This window comes from Hyperolius riggenbachi, chromosome 4, assembly GCF_040937935.1.
Source record: "Hyperolius riggenbachi isolate aHypRig1 chromosome 4, aHypRig1.pri, whole genome shotgun sequence".
In the NCBI taxonomy this organism is placed as follows: domain Eukaryota; kingdom Metazoa; phylum Chordata; class Amphibia; order Anura; family Hyperoliidae; genus Hyperolius; species Hyperolius riggenbachi.
This window is the reverse complement of record NC_090649.1, coordinates 184,100,564-184,119,837: the sequence shown is the minus strand read 5'-3', so window position 1 is coordinate 184,119,837 and position 19,274 is coordinate 184,100,564. Positions and strand designations below refer to the sequence as shown.

The 19,274-nt window shown below is 45.8% G+C and overlaps 1 protein-coding gene and 1 long non-coding RNA gene across 6 annotated transcripts in view; one reads left to right on the top strand and one right to left on the bottom strand.

The window, feature by feature from the left end:
* LOC137571637 (uncharacterized) overlaps positions 1 to 19,274 on the bottom strand; it is a 70,796-nt gene that overhangs the window by 27,264 nt on the left and 24,258 nt on the right. The gene's annotated exons all lie outside the window — the stretch shown is intronic.
* PEX5L (peroxisomal biogenesis factor 5 like) overlaps positions 1 to 19,274 on the top strand; it is a 281,043-nt gene that overhangs the window by 239,180 nt on the left and 22,589 nt on the right. For 3 of the 4 annotated variants that reach the window (XM_068281072.1, XM_068281070.1, XM_068281069.1), the window contains 2 exons: positions 15,151 to 15,264; positions 18,985 to 19,128. In XM_068281072.1, coding sequence (XP_068137173.1) covers positions 15,151 to 15,264; positions 18,985 to 19,128 — 258 coding nt within the window. The remainder of the gene's footprint in view (positions 1 to 15,150; positions 15,265 to 18,984; positions 19,129 to 19,274) is intronic. The other variant, XM_068281071.1, reaches the window with a different exon arrangement.

Genomic DNA, 19,274 nt, shown 5'->3' with positions numbered 1-19,274 from the left:
TATATTTAATTAGTTTTATTTGCATTTCTAGCATTACCAGGACATTTTATGTACTTTATGTATATCATAAATACACAGAGAAGACCCGGTGCGACAAATACAATTAAATATATAAAATGCTGCAAAATAGGAGTCATGGGGCCTGCTACACTAAATTGTGATAATATTGCTGTGCACAGACAGTGCATGGCTATATTACTATTACTACTGACAGCACGTACGATGAGTGCTATTAGCAGTACCCAAATAGTGTGAGTATTGTTACAGTAACTTGTGTTACTAATAAGTGTTACCATTAGTAATGCACATTACCATAGCAACGTTCACGCTACTTGGGTCGTGTTAGTAGTGTAATTTGGGGTACATGCTGCCAATAGTAACGGTAATATTACCACACTTAAGTGCATCAATCTAAAGGTAGCCATACACTGGTCGATTTGCCATTAGATCGACCAGCTGACAGATCCCTATCTGATCGAATCTGATCAGAGAGGGATCGTATGGCTGCCTTTACTGCAAACAGATTGTGAATCGATTTCAGCCTGAAACCGATCACAATCTGTTGAGCTGCTCCTGCCGCCTGTGCCCCCCCCCCCCCCTCGTATACATTACCGGAAGCTGGCTCCCGGGGGTCTTCTCCACGCTGCACCGCACCGCTCTGTTCCGGCTCCATCCCGGCGCTTCCTGTGTCACTCCGTGACCAGGAAGTTCAAATAGAGCGCCCTCTATTTGAACTTCCTGGTCACTGCAGTGACACAGGAAGCGCCGGGATGGAGCCGGAACAGAGCGGTGCAGTGCGGAGAAGACGCCCGGGAGCCAGCGTCAGGTAATGTATACCTGATCGGATCGGCCGCCGCTAGCGACGCGCACCCTACCCGCGGGCGATCGAGGGCAATTTCCCGCACGGCGTGATCGACGGACCGATCTGATTTCGGGAGGAAATAGGATCGGCGGGTGCATTTACCGCGAACGATTGGCAGCAGATTTGATCCGAGGATCGAATCAAATGTCGAAACGGCCGCGAATCGGGCCAGTGTATGGCCACTTTAAGTGTCCCTTCAAAATACACAGTCCCTGAATCCTGTAATACAAACCGCTCCAGACACAGTCCATAAAACACCACCGTGATATTAGTTGGAGATACAGGGCAGCATTCACAATGCTTAGACGGTTAAAAAAAAAACATGGTTGGGAAATTTTCAAATGTGGTATTTTTCAGGCGGGTTTTTAAAGAAAACCTGAACTGAACATTAAAAGTCAAAATAAGCATACACAAGTCATACTTACCTTCCATGTAGTCTACTCCTCAGTGTCTTTCTCCTGTCCGCGTCCTGTTTGTTCACTGTGATCAAGGGAATTTTCCGTCCTCCATTTTGAAAATGGCCATTACCCATAACAGCTTTCTGGTCAGCACACAGTTAAACTGTAACATCGCCCACTTGAGCCATAGGGAAACATAGACATTACTTGGTACATCAGTTTTCCTCTCAGCTATAACTGACAGCAACTGATATTTTACTGACAGCAACTGATATATTTCAGATCTGACAAAATATTGTCAGAACTGTAAGGGATTATTGTCAGAAGAAAATGGTGAGCTTCTGAGAGGAACTGATGGCAAGGTAACTATGTAATGTTCATTTGAAGTTACCTCGTGTTTATTTTAAATATTTTTACTCAGTACAGGTTCTCTTTAAGCATTCACAAAGATTTACACAGGTGCGGCAGAAGTTCGGTAATTTACCGAAAAAGAGCTGTGCGGTAATAGTTACATGCTCTTCTCTAACTGACTGATGGCATTACAATATTAAAAGGCATCCGCAGAATCCCTTTAGATATACATTATAATAATGTTTGTTCTACTCTACAGCTTGTTTGTTACAGTATAGAGCACGTTAAAAATGGCCATTCATGTTACTGTTTAATACCTCTCCATGCTTTAGCTTCAATAGCTGGCCTCCAGCCTCATCATCCTACTCATTACTGTTAATATACTTCTGTGTCTTTTGTAAAAACAAAACAGAGGACACCAAGAGCCCAATAGTGCAATATTGTCTGGTAAGCTCAATATATAATGTAATGTCAAAGGTTCTTATACTCACAAAGGTGGGTTACCATCAGGTAACCACTTGACAGGCAGGTGGGGAGTATTAGTACCTGACCCCACTCAGGTATAAAAGTCGCTCTCTGTAGATAGGAAAATGGGGAAAGAACCCCACCACCAGGGGTGGACTTAATCGTGCTGTAATATGTACGAACAGGGGCGCCAAGCAGAGTAAAACAATGTTCTAAAAATGATAAAAAGAGGGAAGTCGAGGTGGACTTACCTCCCTCTGGTAGTGGACATATACTCAAATGGAGAGTAAAAAATATACAATTTATTCACAGCTCCATAAAATCGCAACGCGTTTCGCGGTCAACAGTCCCGCTTCATCAGGCAGTACAGGAACATATAAAACTGGTTCAGGTCCATAAAGCGTGTGAGCGCTCACACGCTTTATAGACCTGAACCAGTTTTATATGCTCCTGTACTGCCTGATGAAGCGGGACTGTTGACCGCGAAACGCGTTGCGATTTTATGGAGCTGTGAATAAATTGTATATTTTTTACTCTCCATTTGAGTATATGTCCACTACCAGAGGGAGGTAAGTCCACCTCGACTTCCCTCTTTTTATCATTTTTAGAACATTGTTTTACTCTGCTTGGCGCCTCTGTTCGTACGTATTACAATACTTCTGTGTGTACATCATTCTCTTCAACCAAACATCTATCATTCTTCCTGCTGAGAATAGCAAGTTGAGAGGTGGGAATAAGAATGATTAATGATTTAAGGGTGGAAGGGGTGACATTACTAAGAATGAAGTAGGTTTTCATTATGACTGAAACATTAAGGGCTTGTGTACCTGGTCAGTGCAGCCAAATTTGAGTTGTGGTTAAATAGAGGTTGCGTTGCACTGAGTTGTGCTGAGGTATTTCAAGAACATTTTACTGTGACAACAGGCACTACAACCACATTACAAGCACAGCAGATTCTTATTTCATGCTTGTAGTACAATCTTACTGCATTTTGTGTATGCAGATCTAAAGAGAGATATGTAGGAAGGACGCCCATAGCTTGTGTTTTTGGAAGTAAACATGTTGTTTGACAGCTTACTATTATTATTTAGTATTTATATAGCACTTACATTTTCCACAGCACTTTTAAATAGTGCATATATAATCTTGTCACTAGCTGTCTCTCTGAGGAGCTCACAATCTTATCCTTACCGTAGTCATACTTCCACCAGAGTCTAGGGTCAATTTAAAAGAGGAACTGAAGATATGCTAAAAAAAAGTTTCACTTGCCTGGGGCTTCTGCTAGCCCCCTGCAGCCGACCAGTTACCATATGAACCTCCCTTCCCCTGCCGGGGATCACTTTCACTTCACGCAGTGAAAGCACACTTCCAAGTCAACATCCACTGCACCTGCATGGCCCTGGCCACGCATATCCTTCTACGCGTTCCCATGGCTAGGAGCATCCTGCACAGGCACAGTATGAGAACAAGTGGACACAGACTGCGTGAAGTGAAAGTGAGCCACAGCGGGGGAACCGAGGATCGTATGGTAATGGCGTGGAAACAGCTCGGCTGCAGAGGGCTGGCAGAAGCCCCAGGTAAGTGAAACTTTTTTTTAGCATATCTCCATTTCCACTTTAACCACCCTGGCGTTCTGATTAAATCGCCAGGGTGGCTGCGGGAGGGTTTTTTTTAAATAAAAAAAAAACTATTTCATGCAGCCAACTGAAAGTTGGCTGCATGAAAGCCCACTAGAGGGCGCTCCGGAGGCGTTCTTCCGATCGCCTCCGGCGGCCAGAATTAACACGGAAGGCCGCAATAAGCGGCCTTCCGTGTTTCGCTTACCTCGTCGCCATGGCGACGAGCGGAGTGACGTCATGGACGTCAGCCGACGTCCTGACGTCAGCCGCCTCCGATCCAGCCCTTAGCGCTGGCCGGAACTGTTTGTTCCGGCTACGCTGGGCTCGGGCGGCTGGGGGGACCCTCTTTTGCCGCTGCACGCGGCGGATCGCCGCGCTGCAGCGGCGATCAGGCAGCACACGCGGCTGGCAAAGTGCCGGCTGCGTGTGCTGCTTTTTATTTGGTGAAAATCGGCCCAGCAGGGCCTGAGCGGCAGCCTCTGGCAGTGTTGGACGAGCTGAGCTCGTCCAGACCGCTCAGCAGGTTAAGGGGAAACAATGAACTTATCTGTATGTTTTTGGGATGTGGGAAGAAACCGGAAACCCATGCATGCACAGGGAGAACATACAAATTCCGTGGCTAGGATTCGAATTAGGATCTCAGTGCTGCAAGGTGTGAATGCCATCCACTCTACCGCCATGCTGCCCAGTATGCACAGTATCTTGTTGTTAGTGTTCTGTTATGTACTTTGCTGAAAGTTGCTGATTAAAAACAGAATGCAAGGCATAAATAATAAGCATATATTAGCTATTAGGCATGCAACTATGCATGCTATTTATACACTTTCTAAGAATCAATAGTTAATAACAATTTCTTCCAGTAGACATGAAATTAATTTACTTTTACAACATCTGCATACTTGACTGTGCAAGAGGCATAATCTACAAGAAACAGATGTTAATAAATTGATTGGAGCCTCCTGAGTTTTCCTCATGTACACAAAATCAATATTTTATACTAACAAAGACCAGAGTCTTGCCTCTGACAACTTGTAAATAGAGCCTCATTAGGTTAGACTACACAGCCCAAACCAAACCCATTCATCGCATCATGCCATAAACACATAATTACGTTTTTCTCATTAGTTTTACCTAGGTGATATTTTCACACCTTGTAAATAAATGCCTTTTAAGCCGCAAAAAGCAAGAAAATACTAAAAATAGTTTTGATAGTACTATTTCTACTACTTTTTGGTACTTTTTCATTTGCAAAGTACTAAAAAGTTAGTCTAATGAGATGATAAAGCAGAGGCGGCCTTTGGGGGTGGCAAGTGGGGCGATCGCCCCAGGCCCCGCACATGAAGAGGGCCCCGCATGTCATGCCCACCATACCATGCTCATTTTGGTGGTGGTGAAGGAAAGGTCTACAGAAGTCTAGCTGTTTGTGTTCTGAGCAGTGTGTCATTTACAAATACTCAGATTTTCCTATTTTGTTTTACACATCTTATATTTTGCACCAACCCCCCTTTTATTGCTCAGGTTTTTGTCTTCAGCAAGCTGTACTGTACTATGCCGTTTGCATTTTTGTAATGACATGAAGTTTGCCAAATGCTGCACTGCACTGACATGAAGCTTGCCAAATGTCAGATTAAGGTAACGTGCAAGAGCCTCAGCCTGAGGGCCCCAGGGGCATTTAGGTTAGTCAAGCATGGACTGGAGATAGAGGGGGCTCAGGCTGGAGCTTCTAGACTGGCTTGGGATTGGTGCTAGGTTTCCTGGGGAGCTAGGGATAGGTAGAGGCTGGCTGGGGAGCTAGGGATAGGTAGAGGCTGGCTGGGGAGCTAGGGATAGGTAGAGGCTGGCTGGGGAGCTAGGGATAGGTAGAGGCTGGCTGGGGAGCTAGGGATAGGTAGAGGCTGGCTGGGGAGATAGGGATAGGTAGAGGCTGGCTGGAGAGCTAGGGATAGGTAGAGGCTGGCTGGGGAGATAGGGATAGGTAGAGGCTGGCTGGGGAGCTAGGGATAGGTAGAGGCTGGCTGGGGAGCTAGGCATAGGTAGAGGCTGGCTGGGGAGCTAGGGATAGGTAGAGGCTGGCTGGGGAGCTAGGGATAGGTAGAGGCTGGCTGGGGAGCTAGGGATAGGTAGAGGCTGGCTGGGGAGCTAGGGATAGGTAGAGGCTGGCTGGGGAGCTAGGGATAGGTAGAGGCTGGCTGGGGAGCTAGGCATAGGTAGAGGCTGGCTGGGGAGCTAGGGATAGGTAGAGGCTGGCTGGGGAGCTAGGGATAGGTAGAGGCTGGCTGGGGAGCTAGGCATAGGTAGAGGCTGGCTGGGGAGCTAGGGATAGGTAGAGGCTGGCTGGGGAGCTAGGGATAGGTAGAGGCTGGCTGGGGAGCTAGGGATAGGTAGAGGCTGGCTGGGGAGCTAGGGATAGGTAGAGGCTGGCTGGGGAGCTAGGGATAGGTAGAGGCTGGCTGGGGAGCTAGGGATAGGTAGAGGCTGGCTGGGGAGCTAGGGATAGGTAGAGGCTGGCTGGGGAGCTAGGAATAGGTAGAGGCTGGCTGGGGAGCTAGGCATAGGTAGAGGCTGGCTGGGGAGCTAGGGATAGGTAGAGGCTGGCTGGGGAGCTAGGGATAGGTAGAGGCTGGCTGGGGAGCTAGGGATAGGTAGAGGCTGGCTGGGGAGCTAGGCATAGGTAGAGGCTGGCTGGGGAGCTAGGGATAGGTAGAGGCTGGCTGGGGAGCTAGGCATAGGTAGAGGCTGGCTGGGGAGCTAGGGATAGGTAGAGGCTGGCTGGGGAGCTAGGGATAGGTAGAGGCTGGCTGGGGAGCTAGGGATAGGTAGAGGCTGGCTGGGGAGCTAGGCATAGGTAGAGGCTGGCTGGGGAGCTAGGGATAGGTAGAGGCTGGCTGGGGAGCTAGGGATAGGTAGAGGCTGGCTGGGGAGCTAGGGATAGGTAGAGGCTGGCTGGGGAGCTAGGCATAGGTAGAGGCTGGCTGGGGAGCTAGGGATAGGTAGAGGCTGGCTGGGGAGCTAGGCATAGGTAGAGGCTGGCTGGGGAGCTAGGGATAGGTAGAGGCTGGCTGGGGAGCTAGGGATAGGTAGAGGCTGGCTGGGGAGCTAGGGATAGGTAGAGGCTGGCTGGGGAGCTAGGGATAGGTAGAGGCTGGCTGGGGAGCTAGGGATAGGTAGAGGCTGGCTGGGGAGCTAGGGATAGGTAGAGGCTGGCTGGGGAGCTAGGCATAGGTAGAGGCTGGCTGGGGAGCTAGGGATAGGTAGAGGCTGGCTGGGGAGCTAGGGATAGGTAGAGGCTGGCTGGGGAGCTAGGGATAGGTAGAGGCTGGCTGGGGAGCTAGGGATAGGTAGAGGCTGGCTGGGGAGCTAGGGATAGGTAGAGGCTGGCTGGGGAGCTAGGGATAGGTAGAGGCTGGCTGGGGAGCTAGGCATAGGTAGAGGCTGGCTGGGGAGCTAGGGATAGGTAGAGGCTGGCTGGGGAGCTAGGGATAGGTAGAGGCTGGCTGGGGAGCTAGGGATAGGTAGAGGCTGGCTGGGGAGCTAGGCATAGGTAGAGGCTGGCTGGGGAGCTAGGGATAGGTAGAGGCTGGCTGGGGAGCTAGGGATAGGTAGAGGCTGGCTGGGGAGCTAGGGATAGGTAGAGGCTGGCTGGGGAGCTAGGCATAGGTAGAGGCTGGCTGGGGAGCTAGGGATAGGTAGAGGCTGGCTGGGGAGCTAGGGATAGGTAGAGGCTGGCTGGGGAGCTAGGGATAGGTAGAGGCTGGCTGGGGAGCTAGGGATAGGTAGAGGCTGGCTGGGGAGCTAGGGATAGGTAGAGGCTGGCTGGGGAGCTAGGCATAGGTAGAGGCTGGCTGGGGAGCTAGGGATAGGTAGAGGCTGGCTGGGGAGCTAGGGATAGGTAGAGGCTGGCTGGGGAGCTAGGGATAGGTAGAGGCTGGCTGGGGAGCTAGGCATAGGTAGAGGCTGGCTGGGGAGCTAGGGATAGGTAGAGGCTGGCTGGGGAGCTAGGGATAGGTAGAGGCTGGCTGGGGAGCTAGGGATAGGTAGAGGCTGGCTGGGGAGCTAGGCATAGGTAGAGGCTGGCTGGGGAGCTAGGGATAGGTAGAGGCTGGCTGGGGAGCTAGGGATAGGTAGAGGCTGGCTGGGGAGCTAGGGGTAGGAACAGTTTGATTACATTACGTATTGTAATTGTTCCTGTATTGGTTGGCTTAGTTTTTAAACAATAATAAGGCATACTGCTTTAGAGGTGGACAAGCCTATGACTGTGGTGGTACTTTACATGGCCTTCACTTATGGCTCTGGGCCCCGCATATGACACTCGCCCCAGGCCCCGCATACTCTAAGGCCGCCTCTGGATAAAGTATCTCCTACGAGAAAACTCAGAAGAAAAGGTTAATTGCATGTGGGCCCATGTAGGGTAACTTACAAATACCCAGTCATGTGCAGAAAATCCCTGGTTTTCCTTAATTCCCCTGAGTGGATTAGGGCAGTGTTTCTCAACATTTTATTGGTATCCCCTTTTAAAACCCTGTGCTCACCAAGTACCCCCTAGCATACTAAACATTATCACAAGTACCCCTTGACAAATATATATTTTTAATGGTAGTACATAATTGGTTCTAAACAATTTCCAAGCATTTACTATTGCTTTAATTAGCTAAAATACTAATTTGGTGTTGTTTAACCCTCCTGGCGGTCTAATTATTTCCGCCAGGAGGCAGCGCAGCAGGTTTTTTTTGTTGTTTTTTTAAATCATGTAGCGAGCCCAGGGCTCGCTACATGATAGCCGCTACTCAGCGGCATCCCCCCGCCCGCTTCGAGCCATGGCGACGGGGCGGGATGACGTCACCGACGTCAGCGACGTCATTGGGAGTCCCGATCCACCCCTCAGCGCTGCCTGGCACTGATTGGCCAGGCAGCGCACGAGGTCTGCGGGGGGGGGGGGGGGCGGCGCGACGCGACGGATAGCGGCGATCGAGCTCGGGGCGGCGGCGATCGGTATGCTGACGCAGCTAGCAAAGTGATAGCTGGGTGCAGCAAAAAAAATTAAGCTAATCGGCCCAGCAGGGCCTGGGAAAACATCCTGCGCGGCTTACCCCGAAGGGGTACCGCCAGGAAGGTTAAAGAAGATTTATCATTTTCTAATACTCTAAATTTGTTATTCTTGGTTCTTGGTTAAGTATAGCAAGCTTGAGTACCCCCTGGAACCATCAGAAGTACCCTGTGGGGTAAGTGTACCACACGTTGAGAACCTAGGGATTAGGGCATAGCTAGAGGGGAGCAGCACTTGCAATGGCAGGGGAACCCAGAACTGCAGGGGGCCCCCAACTACTAACCTTCCTTGTCTCCGATACATGGGACTATACTCCAGATCCGGTGTTTTTGTGGCTACACTTGTTCTGGGTTTGAAGTTCATGATGGCTATACTTGTTTTATGACCCTTGAGAGACGGGCCCCAAGGCCGTGAAGGGCACCATGGGGGAGGCAAGGGGAGGGGTGTGAACATGAACTTTTTATGTTACAAATTCTCTTTAACATGCTGTAATAAGCTTTAGTAATAGAGCAGAAGAATAGGGGAAGGGAAATGGGGATAAATTCTGAGCAAAGGTCAATATGACCAAAAGGCCTGAGGCCTGTACACAAGCCAGAAATTATTTCACAAAATCATGCAAAGGTATGTATCAAAATTATCAAATTGTATTCATAAGCAAAGCTAAGATAAAAAAAAACATACAATAACTATTATAATAATTATTTTTCTTCTTTTTAATCTTACCTTTGCCTATGAATAAAAATTGATAATTTTGATACATAATTCTGCATTATTTTATGAAATAATTTCAAGCTTTATTAATAATTACAGATATGTCAGGTGTCACTCTGTACATCATCATTTCCAGTGACATATCAGGTCATCTCATGTTTATTTTCACATTAATGGATAAAAACCCTGATTGGCCCAGTACTGTTTCATAATGAGCTGTGAATTGTGAGCTGTGTACACCTTTTTTGTTGGAAAATATGAAAGATGACAGTACTGGGATTCTAAGTTCACCTTTGCTACACTGTTATCTGTATATAGATTTTCTTCATGTCCTCAGCTAGCATCAGAAGACATCTGAAGTGATGTATACATCTAGCTTATGGGCATCTTTTTGTATAATGGATTTGATAGCCTGGCTCAGTGCTGCATCTTCCTCCCCGTCACTGAGAGAAGATCATGCTTTATCATATTTGCAGAGAATTGTTTTTGCTTTCATTGGTGTGCTCAAATCCTCAGAGGGAAATCATCAAGCCACGGTTATTTCTAACTGTTTTACACTTGATTAAATATGTAAACATGTTAGACACCTCTGCGCCCTTTCTAAGACCTAGAATAGGAAGGAATTATGCCACGCACCTGCTTCCCTCTAATTAGGAAACTGTAGACAGCAACTGGAAGCTGCAACTTGCACATAATGCAGGATTACATTGCTATTGATTACAAATCTTACAAGGAAATGCATTAATTACTATATGAAGGCTCATTGCTATATGGGGTTGCATCTGCTGGCTGTTAATTAGAAGTTGCGTACGTCATACGTTTCAGAACTATAAACTCCATATGGTGGAGTTCCATTCATTATGCTGCATGAAACTGCCAAAACTGGCAAGCTGTAACAGCTTGATTGATAAACCGAAATAAACCAGGAAACTGGAAAAATACAAAAGAAGAAAACCACTAGCCAATAGTGAGAACTGTCAGACAAACATCGAAGAAGAAGAAAAAGGAAGCACTGTGCCCTCAAACACTCAATAATGGCTCTGATGATGCTGATGATTACCCGAAACCGCTGTCCGGTCAGCCACCTAACCTCTGCTGTATGTGATGCCCGACTGAATTAATAAAAGGGGTTTGAGGGCACAGTGCCTCCTTTTTCTTCTCCTTCAACATTTGTGCATGATATTGAGCAGCATGTGACCTTGGTAAGTACTATCAGTCTCAACCAGGTTTCTGCCCTGGTGCCAAGCTCTCCTTCCTAACATATTATGCAGTTAAAAAAAAACAAAGGCTTGTAAAAGTAATACCTTTTAATGGCTAACGGATAAATGTAAATTACGCAAGCTTTGTGGGATCTAGTCCCCTTCTTCAGGCATATTTCCAGATGTTAGCTGAAGTAAAACACTGATGCATGTAAATAGTAAACACATAGATGGCAGTTGTGCTGGTTACTGTTTAGCAATTAGATGTCAGGTGATCAGCAGGCTGGAGCCAGGGAGTTCATGCACACATGAAATCTAGCAGGTTTCTGAAGATCATGAAGCCAAGTCAATCATGTTACATAAGTAGTTATGAATCCCATTCCACAATTTAAACCTTCTGTTAATGTCTTAAACATTTTCATAAATTTGTACTCAGAAATCATTCCTGCTTGTTCATTTTTGAAAATACCCTTAACCTCTTGAGGACCGCAGTGCTAAACCCCCCTAGTGACCAGGCCATTTTTATTAAAATAGGCCACTGCAGCTTTAAGGCTAAGCTGCAGGGCTGCACAACACAGCACACAAGTGATTCCCCCCCCCCTTTTCTCCCCACCAACAGAGCTCTCTGTTGGTGGGGTCTGATCACACCCCCATGTTTATTTATTTTTTTTAATAAATATTATTGTTACTGTTTTTATAAAAAAAAACTGTTTCTTTAAATATCTCCCCTCCCTCCCCACAGCCAGCCAATTATGGCGATCGGCTGTCATAGGCTTCTGCCTATGAGAGACGATCGCTCTCTTGTCCCCCAGGGGGACAGCCGTGTGACACGGCTGTCCCCAGTACAGCGCTGCTGCCGATCGCAGCGATGTACATGTAAATAGACGGCGATCACGCCGTCTAACAGTCTCCCAAGCGGCAATAGCCGCTCGGAGACTGAAGGCGGGGTGGAGCTCCGCCCCCCCAAGCAGGAGATGCGCGCACAGCCTGCGCACAATCTCCTGCATATCCCAGCCCCAGGACTTTACGCCAATTGGCGTCAGGCGGTCCTGGGGCTGCTGCCGCGGCCACGCCCATTGGCATGACTTTGGTCGGCAAGAGGTTAAGAATAAGTACTTTGAGATCTTGCATGCTGTGTCCTGGTTCACAGAACTGTTGGCCCACTGGTGTGTCCATTTTACCCTCATTAATTTTAAAGCGGTGATGGTTCATTCTTGTGCGCAGTTTTTCCTATATAGATTCCTTTCAAGGGGCATTTCATGCAGCGTATCATGTATACAACATTGGATGACTCACAGGAAAATGGGTCTGGTATTTGATGATATTTCTGTGAGTTTGGTATTTGTATTTGGCTTGTGCACAAGATATAAGGGCAGGTCTCACACCTTGTGTTATTGCAGGGTAATGTGCCTGGAGCTTCTGGTGTAGACAATGCACTTCTGATAATCATTTGTCTCAAATTGGGAGGTTGTCTGAAAGCAAGCAGTGATAAATCAGGAAAAACTTCTTTCAGGCATTTGTCTTTGTGAAGTATTGGTTGCAGGGCTTTCGATATCTACCTCTTAATCTTAGATTGTAGGTGACCACTATTGGGACTCTGTTGTTTTCAGTCTTTGGTGTGTACTTCAATAGTTCCTCTCTAGATTTTAAAATTGCTCTGTGTATTTGATCATCAATGATTTGATCAAACTGTTAGACAATACCAATAAAGGGTAAGGGAAAATTACTCACAGCTTTTGGATTGCTATGAAGCTAAACCGCTTATATAGGCTACGGGAGAATTCCACTCCTGCTCAGGTAGGGGTAACCGCCCCTTAGAAAGGAGACTCCAGGATGGAGGGAAATTGTCAACAAAATCAAATTTGCAACCATGGGAGAAAACAAAAATTACAATCTTCCAACAACGGTGTAATTAGTAATAACTAGTAGGTAGAGGTATGCAAAAATCTTGAAATGCTTTAAAACTATTAAAAGGAGAGGTGGCTGGCTTAAAAGCAACCTCCTCTCCTTTTTAATAGTTTTAAAGTTGTTGGTTTTTTTTAAATCATTTTGGGGCACCAACACCTACTATTAATAACAAGCTGTAGGCTCTTCCAGATTTCTGACATCTTTGTTATCAAGTCAACTATCATGGACCACCCCAGCCCCATATATTCCATGATTGTTTCATAGCAGTAATCCCATCTTCCTCCCAAACTCTGCACCTTGTAGACTAGTCGCACCATGACCACATATACCATGGGGCACTGCTAAGATTTAAAAATGCATTTTCCCACCATATACATTTTCTGACCAAATCTTTTAAAAAATTATTTTTTACATGTTCCCACCATTAGTCCATGTTACACCCATGCCTCTCTCTTTAGACTTTCAATGTTATCGCAAGCATGGTGACACTCAAATTTTATAACTTTGAATAAAAGAAAAATTAAAACCTTGTACACAGGTTAGGCAGTTCTCCACCAAGTGACTTTTTGCAAAAATCTACCATGTGTGCGGTGGCCCACGATTCCACCCAGTGCATCAGCAAAAGATCTAGACTGCTAGATCATCTTCTCCAAGCACTATAAGGGTATAAGAGGCGCCCTGGTGTAATAAAAGCATCTAAAAGCAGTTTAAAAACGGGAAATGAATTTGAGGTAGCTTACCTCAGTGACGAAAAAATCTTTGTGTTTTACAAAGGTTTTTATTAGTAGCACAGGCAACGCGTAGAGAGGCTCCCTTTGCTGAATCTGTCATTTAGTTTGGCACTGTTATTGGCCTGAGGAAGCGGGCTCTGACCCGCGAAACCCGTTGCCTGTGCTACTAATAAAAACCTTTGTAAAACACAAAGATTTTTTCGTCACTGAGGTAAGCTACCTCAAATTCATTTCCCGTTTTTAAACTGCTTTTAGATGCTTTTATTACACCAGGGCGCCTCTTATACCCTTATTGTGCAATCATACCCCCTTACCTCACCCGTCTGAGGGGTGGGTACAGACCACATGTGGCCTCGACCACGGCAGATATCTGTCCCCTTTCTTTTACCAAGGAGAGTGACCGCATCCAGGTCCCTAGGGACCACCCCGAGTGGAGTCGGGTTTGTTGTCTCCACCTGCTTCCTGTGGTCGGTTGCCCCCCTGCAACCCACCTTTGTGAGTAGTGTCTTACTTTTATTACGTTCCATTGTTTTTGACATACTACACCATTGGGCTCCCACTTTTGTCTCCTGTATCTTTTCACTAGAGGGTGTTTTTGACACCCACATCCCACTACTTCTCCAAGCACTGGTTGAGGTCATTATTCTCCTCATTATCCCTCCTGCTCCGTACTGCTCTGTTACATGTCACACTGCATCCCTCTCCATACAAACAGATGTGTCCCTAGCCTGCAGGCTAGCCACCTGTCTGTACAGAACTCATCCCCCCACTGTCACAAATCCCGATCCTTGCTTAGCGATAGTAATTGACCATGTGCATGCACCTTGAGCAATGAACAACATCAATGAAAAACTAACATTCATATCACTAGGTTATTCCATTAAAGCCAAAATAGGAAAAAGGGAAAGCAGACAAATGCTTTGGATGATTACCTTGACATATGCATATTTCTCTCATCATGTTAGGTTGCAAGAAGTTTTAAATCAGGATAATACCATTTATTGGCTAACTAAAAAGAATAAGAATAAGCAAGCTTTCGGCTTTGCAGCCTTCGTCGGGCTTACAATCCTGTATGCTTGCAGGCTGATGGTACAGACAGCTTTATACATGCAACATCAAAAGAGGATAAATAGATGTTAGGTTGCTTTAGAGATGCTTTAAAGAGAGATATAAGAAAGCTGGTGCCCAGTAATAATAATAATTTTGCTGTGGGTCACATCACATACAGTTATCCCTCTACCATCCCCACTGCTCACAGCCATGTAAGGGCCTGGGCCCACTAACGCAGTTGTGCACAGTTGTGTCCGCTTTTCAGCAACACATCAATGTTACAGATGCTAAAAAGCGGACACAACTTCACACAACTGCGCACAACTGCGGGTTTAAGAGGTTTTGACCGCATCGGGCCCTTGGGCCAGAGGGGCCCCAAAGGGCTCTCCCTCAACTACAATATTAGCTCTCTATTGGTCCTGTGCTCATAATAATCACTTCTATAGATACTTTGAATTGTGGTAATCGTTAGCACACTGTTCCCCATCCCCTGCTTGCACCTCTGACACTATTTGCCATTGGCAGGTTTTGGTGCGCCGTATCAATCGCTATGTATAGAGTGCTTGGGGGGCCCCATTGTAAAACTTGCATCGGGGCCCACAGCTCCTTAGCTACACCACTGAATATGTGTATAAATGCAAAGCAAGATTTAAAATTGGCACAACTGTAATTAAAATACTGTACTTGTAATACTTCTCTTGTTGTCATGTTGATTTGTAAAGCAGTGCATATCCAGAGACACTGCATACATAAAATTATGTTACGTACATCTATTGTAAAATGGGCCAAAGACTGGATTATCTCTTTCCTAGTCAGACACTGAATTTTGGGACAAGATGCAAGCTGAATGGGAAGAGATGGCAAGACGGAATTGGATTTCTGACAATTCAAACCCTTCAAACCAAACTGGAACATCTGCAGAAACAGTATGTATATAATAAACGCATTCTGTTCTGGGATTTGTTATGGGAAACACAATGTGTTGATGTTGTCTGTAAATATCAGATTCTGACCTAGAATTTATTCACAAGCCAGCAAATGCCAGTCTGCACAGCGTACTGACAGCTATGGTGTGATTGCCGATACAAGTGGCTGAACTGCAGCATATGGGTTACTTGAGATGGAAAACAAGCATAACAATTTCTAATGCAATCCTGGATGACAAGAGAGCTTCAAAACAAACCTGACAAGTGAAACTCCGGAATGTCTCCAACTGAAACTCAAATGTCTTCAAAGGGGCCATAAGAAAATATTTCAGCACAAGCCAGGCACACAACCACAGTTAGAGCCTAGGGCTGCTTACACACAGGGACGTTACAGGCGCACGTTAGTGCAGCCTGTAACGCTCCCCCAACGCACAGCAATGTAACACAAGTGGGTTGTTCACACTGCCCACGTTGCATTACATGTAACGCTGCACGTTCTCCCGAAAATGCAGCATGCTACGGCGTTACAGCGGCTTAAGCCGCGTTACACTGTTTGCACATGCTCAGTCAGGTTGGGGAGGAGCGGAGAGCGGCCAGTCACATGGCTAATTAATATTCACTGCACGTTGTGACGTGCAGTGTTTACTTCCTGGTGAGGCCGCTCTGTGCGGCGATTGGCCGGCGAGACCACGTGATGCCGCATGCGTCCAAGAGTAAGCATCACGGCATCACGGAAGCCAGAGTGAGCTGCACAACGCGGCTCACTCCGACGTCCACATCGAAGAGCACCAGGCCTTGCGTTAGGTGCACGTTATGCGACCTTAACGTAGCACCTAACGCAACGTCTTGGTGTGCAAGTAGCCTTATCTCAGAAATACATATCATTTAATGAGATTGGGGCTAAAACCTCTTCTGTGATTTAATGCTGTCTTTGTTTTTACTGGGAACATTTTACCTCACTTCCAGTAATTGGGACCTCACATTACATAGAAGGTTGTACTTGTTGTTTTGCTTTTGTGGGGGGGTTGATTTACCCTTTTCATGTCATGACAGGAAATGAAGGAAGTTTTCCTGGACAAAGACACAGACAGCAATAAAAACAAAGACCTACTTTCCCCTTTTCAAAGTATCCCAACCTACAATGAATATTTTCTTGATGTTGGGATTTAATGCTAACCTGTGGCAAGCACAGACATAACAGAAGCAGTTTTATTTCGCAAAGCATGACTGGGTCATGCCCGAAATTGGGTTTGGCACAAATACATAGCTCCCGAGAGTTACATAGACAGCTGGCACCTTATGTTTGTCAGTACATCCATTAGCTATATCCTTCTACTCCTAGCTACCTCGGGAGCTGCTGAAATATGTTACTTACAGACAGAGCAGTCTCTCGGTTGTAGAGCTCCCGGCGCGAGGGTGTATAAATTGTGTACCACCCCCCCCCCCCATGCCTTGGACACAATACTGCACTCCAGTAGCCAGAGGTGCCCCAGTATTAGATACCGCCCCAAATAGAGTTAGCCCGAGGGCCCCAGTATTCGTTAGCCAATGTAACCCCCTCCCCCCCCCATCCTGTACAGGTAGCCAGAGGAGACCTCAGTATTACTTAGATGCAGCCTGCCACAGGAGCTCCCAATAGTAGGTAGCCAGGGAGCACCCCCCTCTCCACGCTAGGTGATCAGAGAGTTTCCCCATTTGGTGGCCAGAGAGCCCCCCCCCTTTAGGTAGCCAGAGAGAACGGCAGGGGGGGGGGGATCGCATGCAGAATGCGCAACAGGAGCGGTTACATTAACTCACCTTGCCAGGATCCATGCCCTGCATGTACTTCCTGGTTTCTGGAATCCCTTCTCATTGTAACAACGCCCCCTATGATTTCATAACAGTGTGCAATGTTACTATGAAACTGGATGCCAGTAATAAGGAAGGACATGCAGCACGTGGTGAGTTAACGTAACTGTTTACAATGTGCATTCTGCATGTGTTCCCTCCACACCCCCAAGCCACTTCAGCCCCGGCAATGCCCTGCCCTGCTCGCCCCTAGAAGTGGCCATGCTTACAGACTAGGGACAAAGCAATGCTTTGCTTATCCTCTGATCTGAAGCATTACCACATCCCATTTTCCATGTCAGTATTGATTTTGTGAGAGTCCATATGTATAAAGCACATTGCTCTAGTATGATGGCGAGAGAAGATAGTTTTATGTACTGGCACTGTGTCTCGTCTCAGCATTAATCTTGTTAGTGCATGCCTGGCAAAAGTGCATTCTAAGGGGATGGGATCGGACTAAGCAGGTACTGTGATATAAGTGATCCATAGTTCATCCTGAAAACCCTGTAATCATGTTTATGCGTGTGAATGCTAACAGCTTAACAGCATATAAGTATTAGTGCTCTAATCATATCAGTATTAGTACTTTAATCATATTAGTATTAGTGCTTTAATCATATTAAGTATTACTTTAAACAAAACATGGATACATATAGCCTGTTTTTTTTTAGATCAGCCGCTTTTCAACAGGGCAGTTGATTGCACTGCCTAATAATGTTGATTCCACCACTTGAGATCATATGGAATGCTCAACAGAAAAAAAAATAATAATAATAATTTGTATTAAGTTACAGCTAAGAATAGATAAAATACTGTTACTGTTGGGGTCAAGTTAATTGAGTGGATTGCTTGGCTATTGTCATATTAACTGAAGTGGTTCATACAGTAATTCTCAAGGCCTTTTGAAAACCCCATGTGATTATAAATATACTAAACGTCCCCCACATGTATGTAGATACATATCTTCCTGGGCAGCACAGCTTCCCTGAATCCTGGAACTCTATATTGTGCAAACCTACTACTACTCCCAACACCATTGCTCAATGCAGCTAGCAGTCACATCAAGGGTCCAATGGCTTAAAGTGGGACTCAATGAAGTCTGGAGACTGTAAAGGAATTAGATGTATCCTTCAGAAATGCAAGACTCTCTCCCTGCGGTCTCCCAAAGTATGTTATATAAGCAAGGGGGAATCAGTATTTAAAGATATATTGCAATACCTGACAAATCTAGGGGGATATTTTTTATTAAACACACTGATGGACATTTAAAAGCTGCATAACTAAGCAGCCCCTTATTCAGCATTATTAAATACACAGATATCTAATAATAGGAATCTTTATGTGCCTCCACTTCATTCGTATCAATAGTTTAGCACTGTTTCACCCCTCATAACTTCCCAACCATTATTATTAGGGTAAGATTAATGCCATTATAAAGGTCATCAATGCATTGTACATGGCTATCATTAGGGTCCCTTTCCTGAGTCATGCAGTCATCAGTTGGATGCATATATATGACTTCTGAAGCCAATGCTAGAATCTCTTCCTTGTCTTGTGCAGTCATGTAAATGGTTAGTGCAGTTCTCATTAGGCTCATGTCTACGCTTTCTGCATTCACTTATCATGAGAATCAGTTAGGTGTTTCTCTGTTTCCTAGTTGGATTGCAGTATTTGATATTAAGCTGCAGCATACAACTTTATGTGGTTCAAATATGTCGTGCCTGCATTGCAGTAACCCCTGTACCTGTAATGTACCTTCCAAACCTAATACAATATTACACCTATTGGTTTCCTTTTATTTACCAGAGACTCCATCCTCCATAATAATCCTCATTTCTTATAGTGTATACATGTGATTATTACTATGTAATATGTTACACCATTGTGCTTCAGGGTTATTATTTCCACATGGATAACCCATTTAAAGAATGTTCAGCAGCCTTTGAAGAAAGCATTAAGAAGTTCAAGGAAGGTGATTTACCTGCTACCATTTTGTACCTGGAAGCTGCCATTTTACAAGACTCCAATGATGCTGAGGTAGAGTTTCTTACTTCTTGGACTTTCTACAACACACTGTACTGGATAGAAGCTATATTATAAAGTGTTAACAGGATATTTCCTCCAGCCAGTGTTCTATATCTGCATAACTGGAAGCAGAGTTTTGGCCAACTTCCATGGACTCT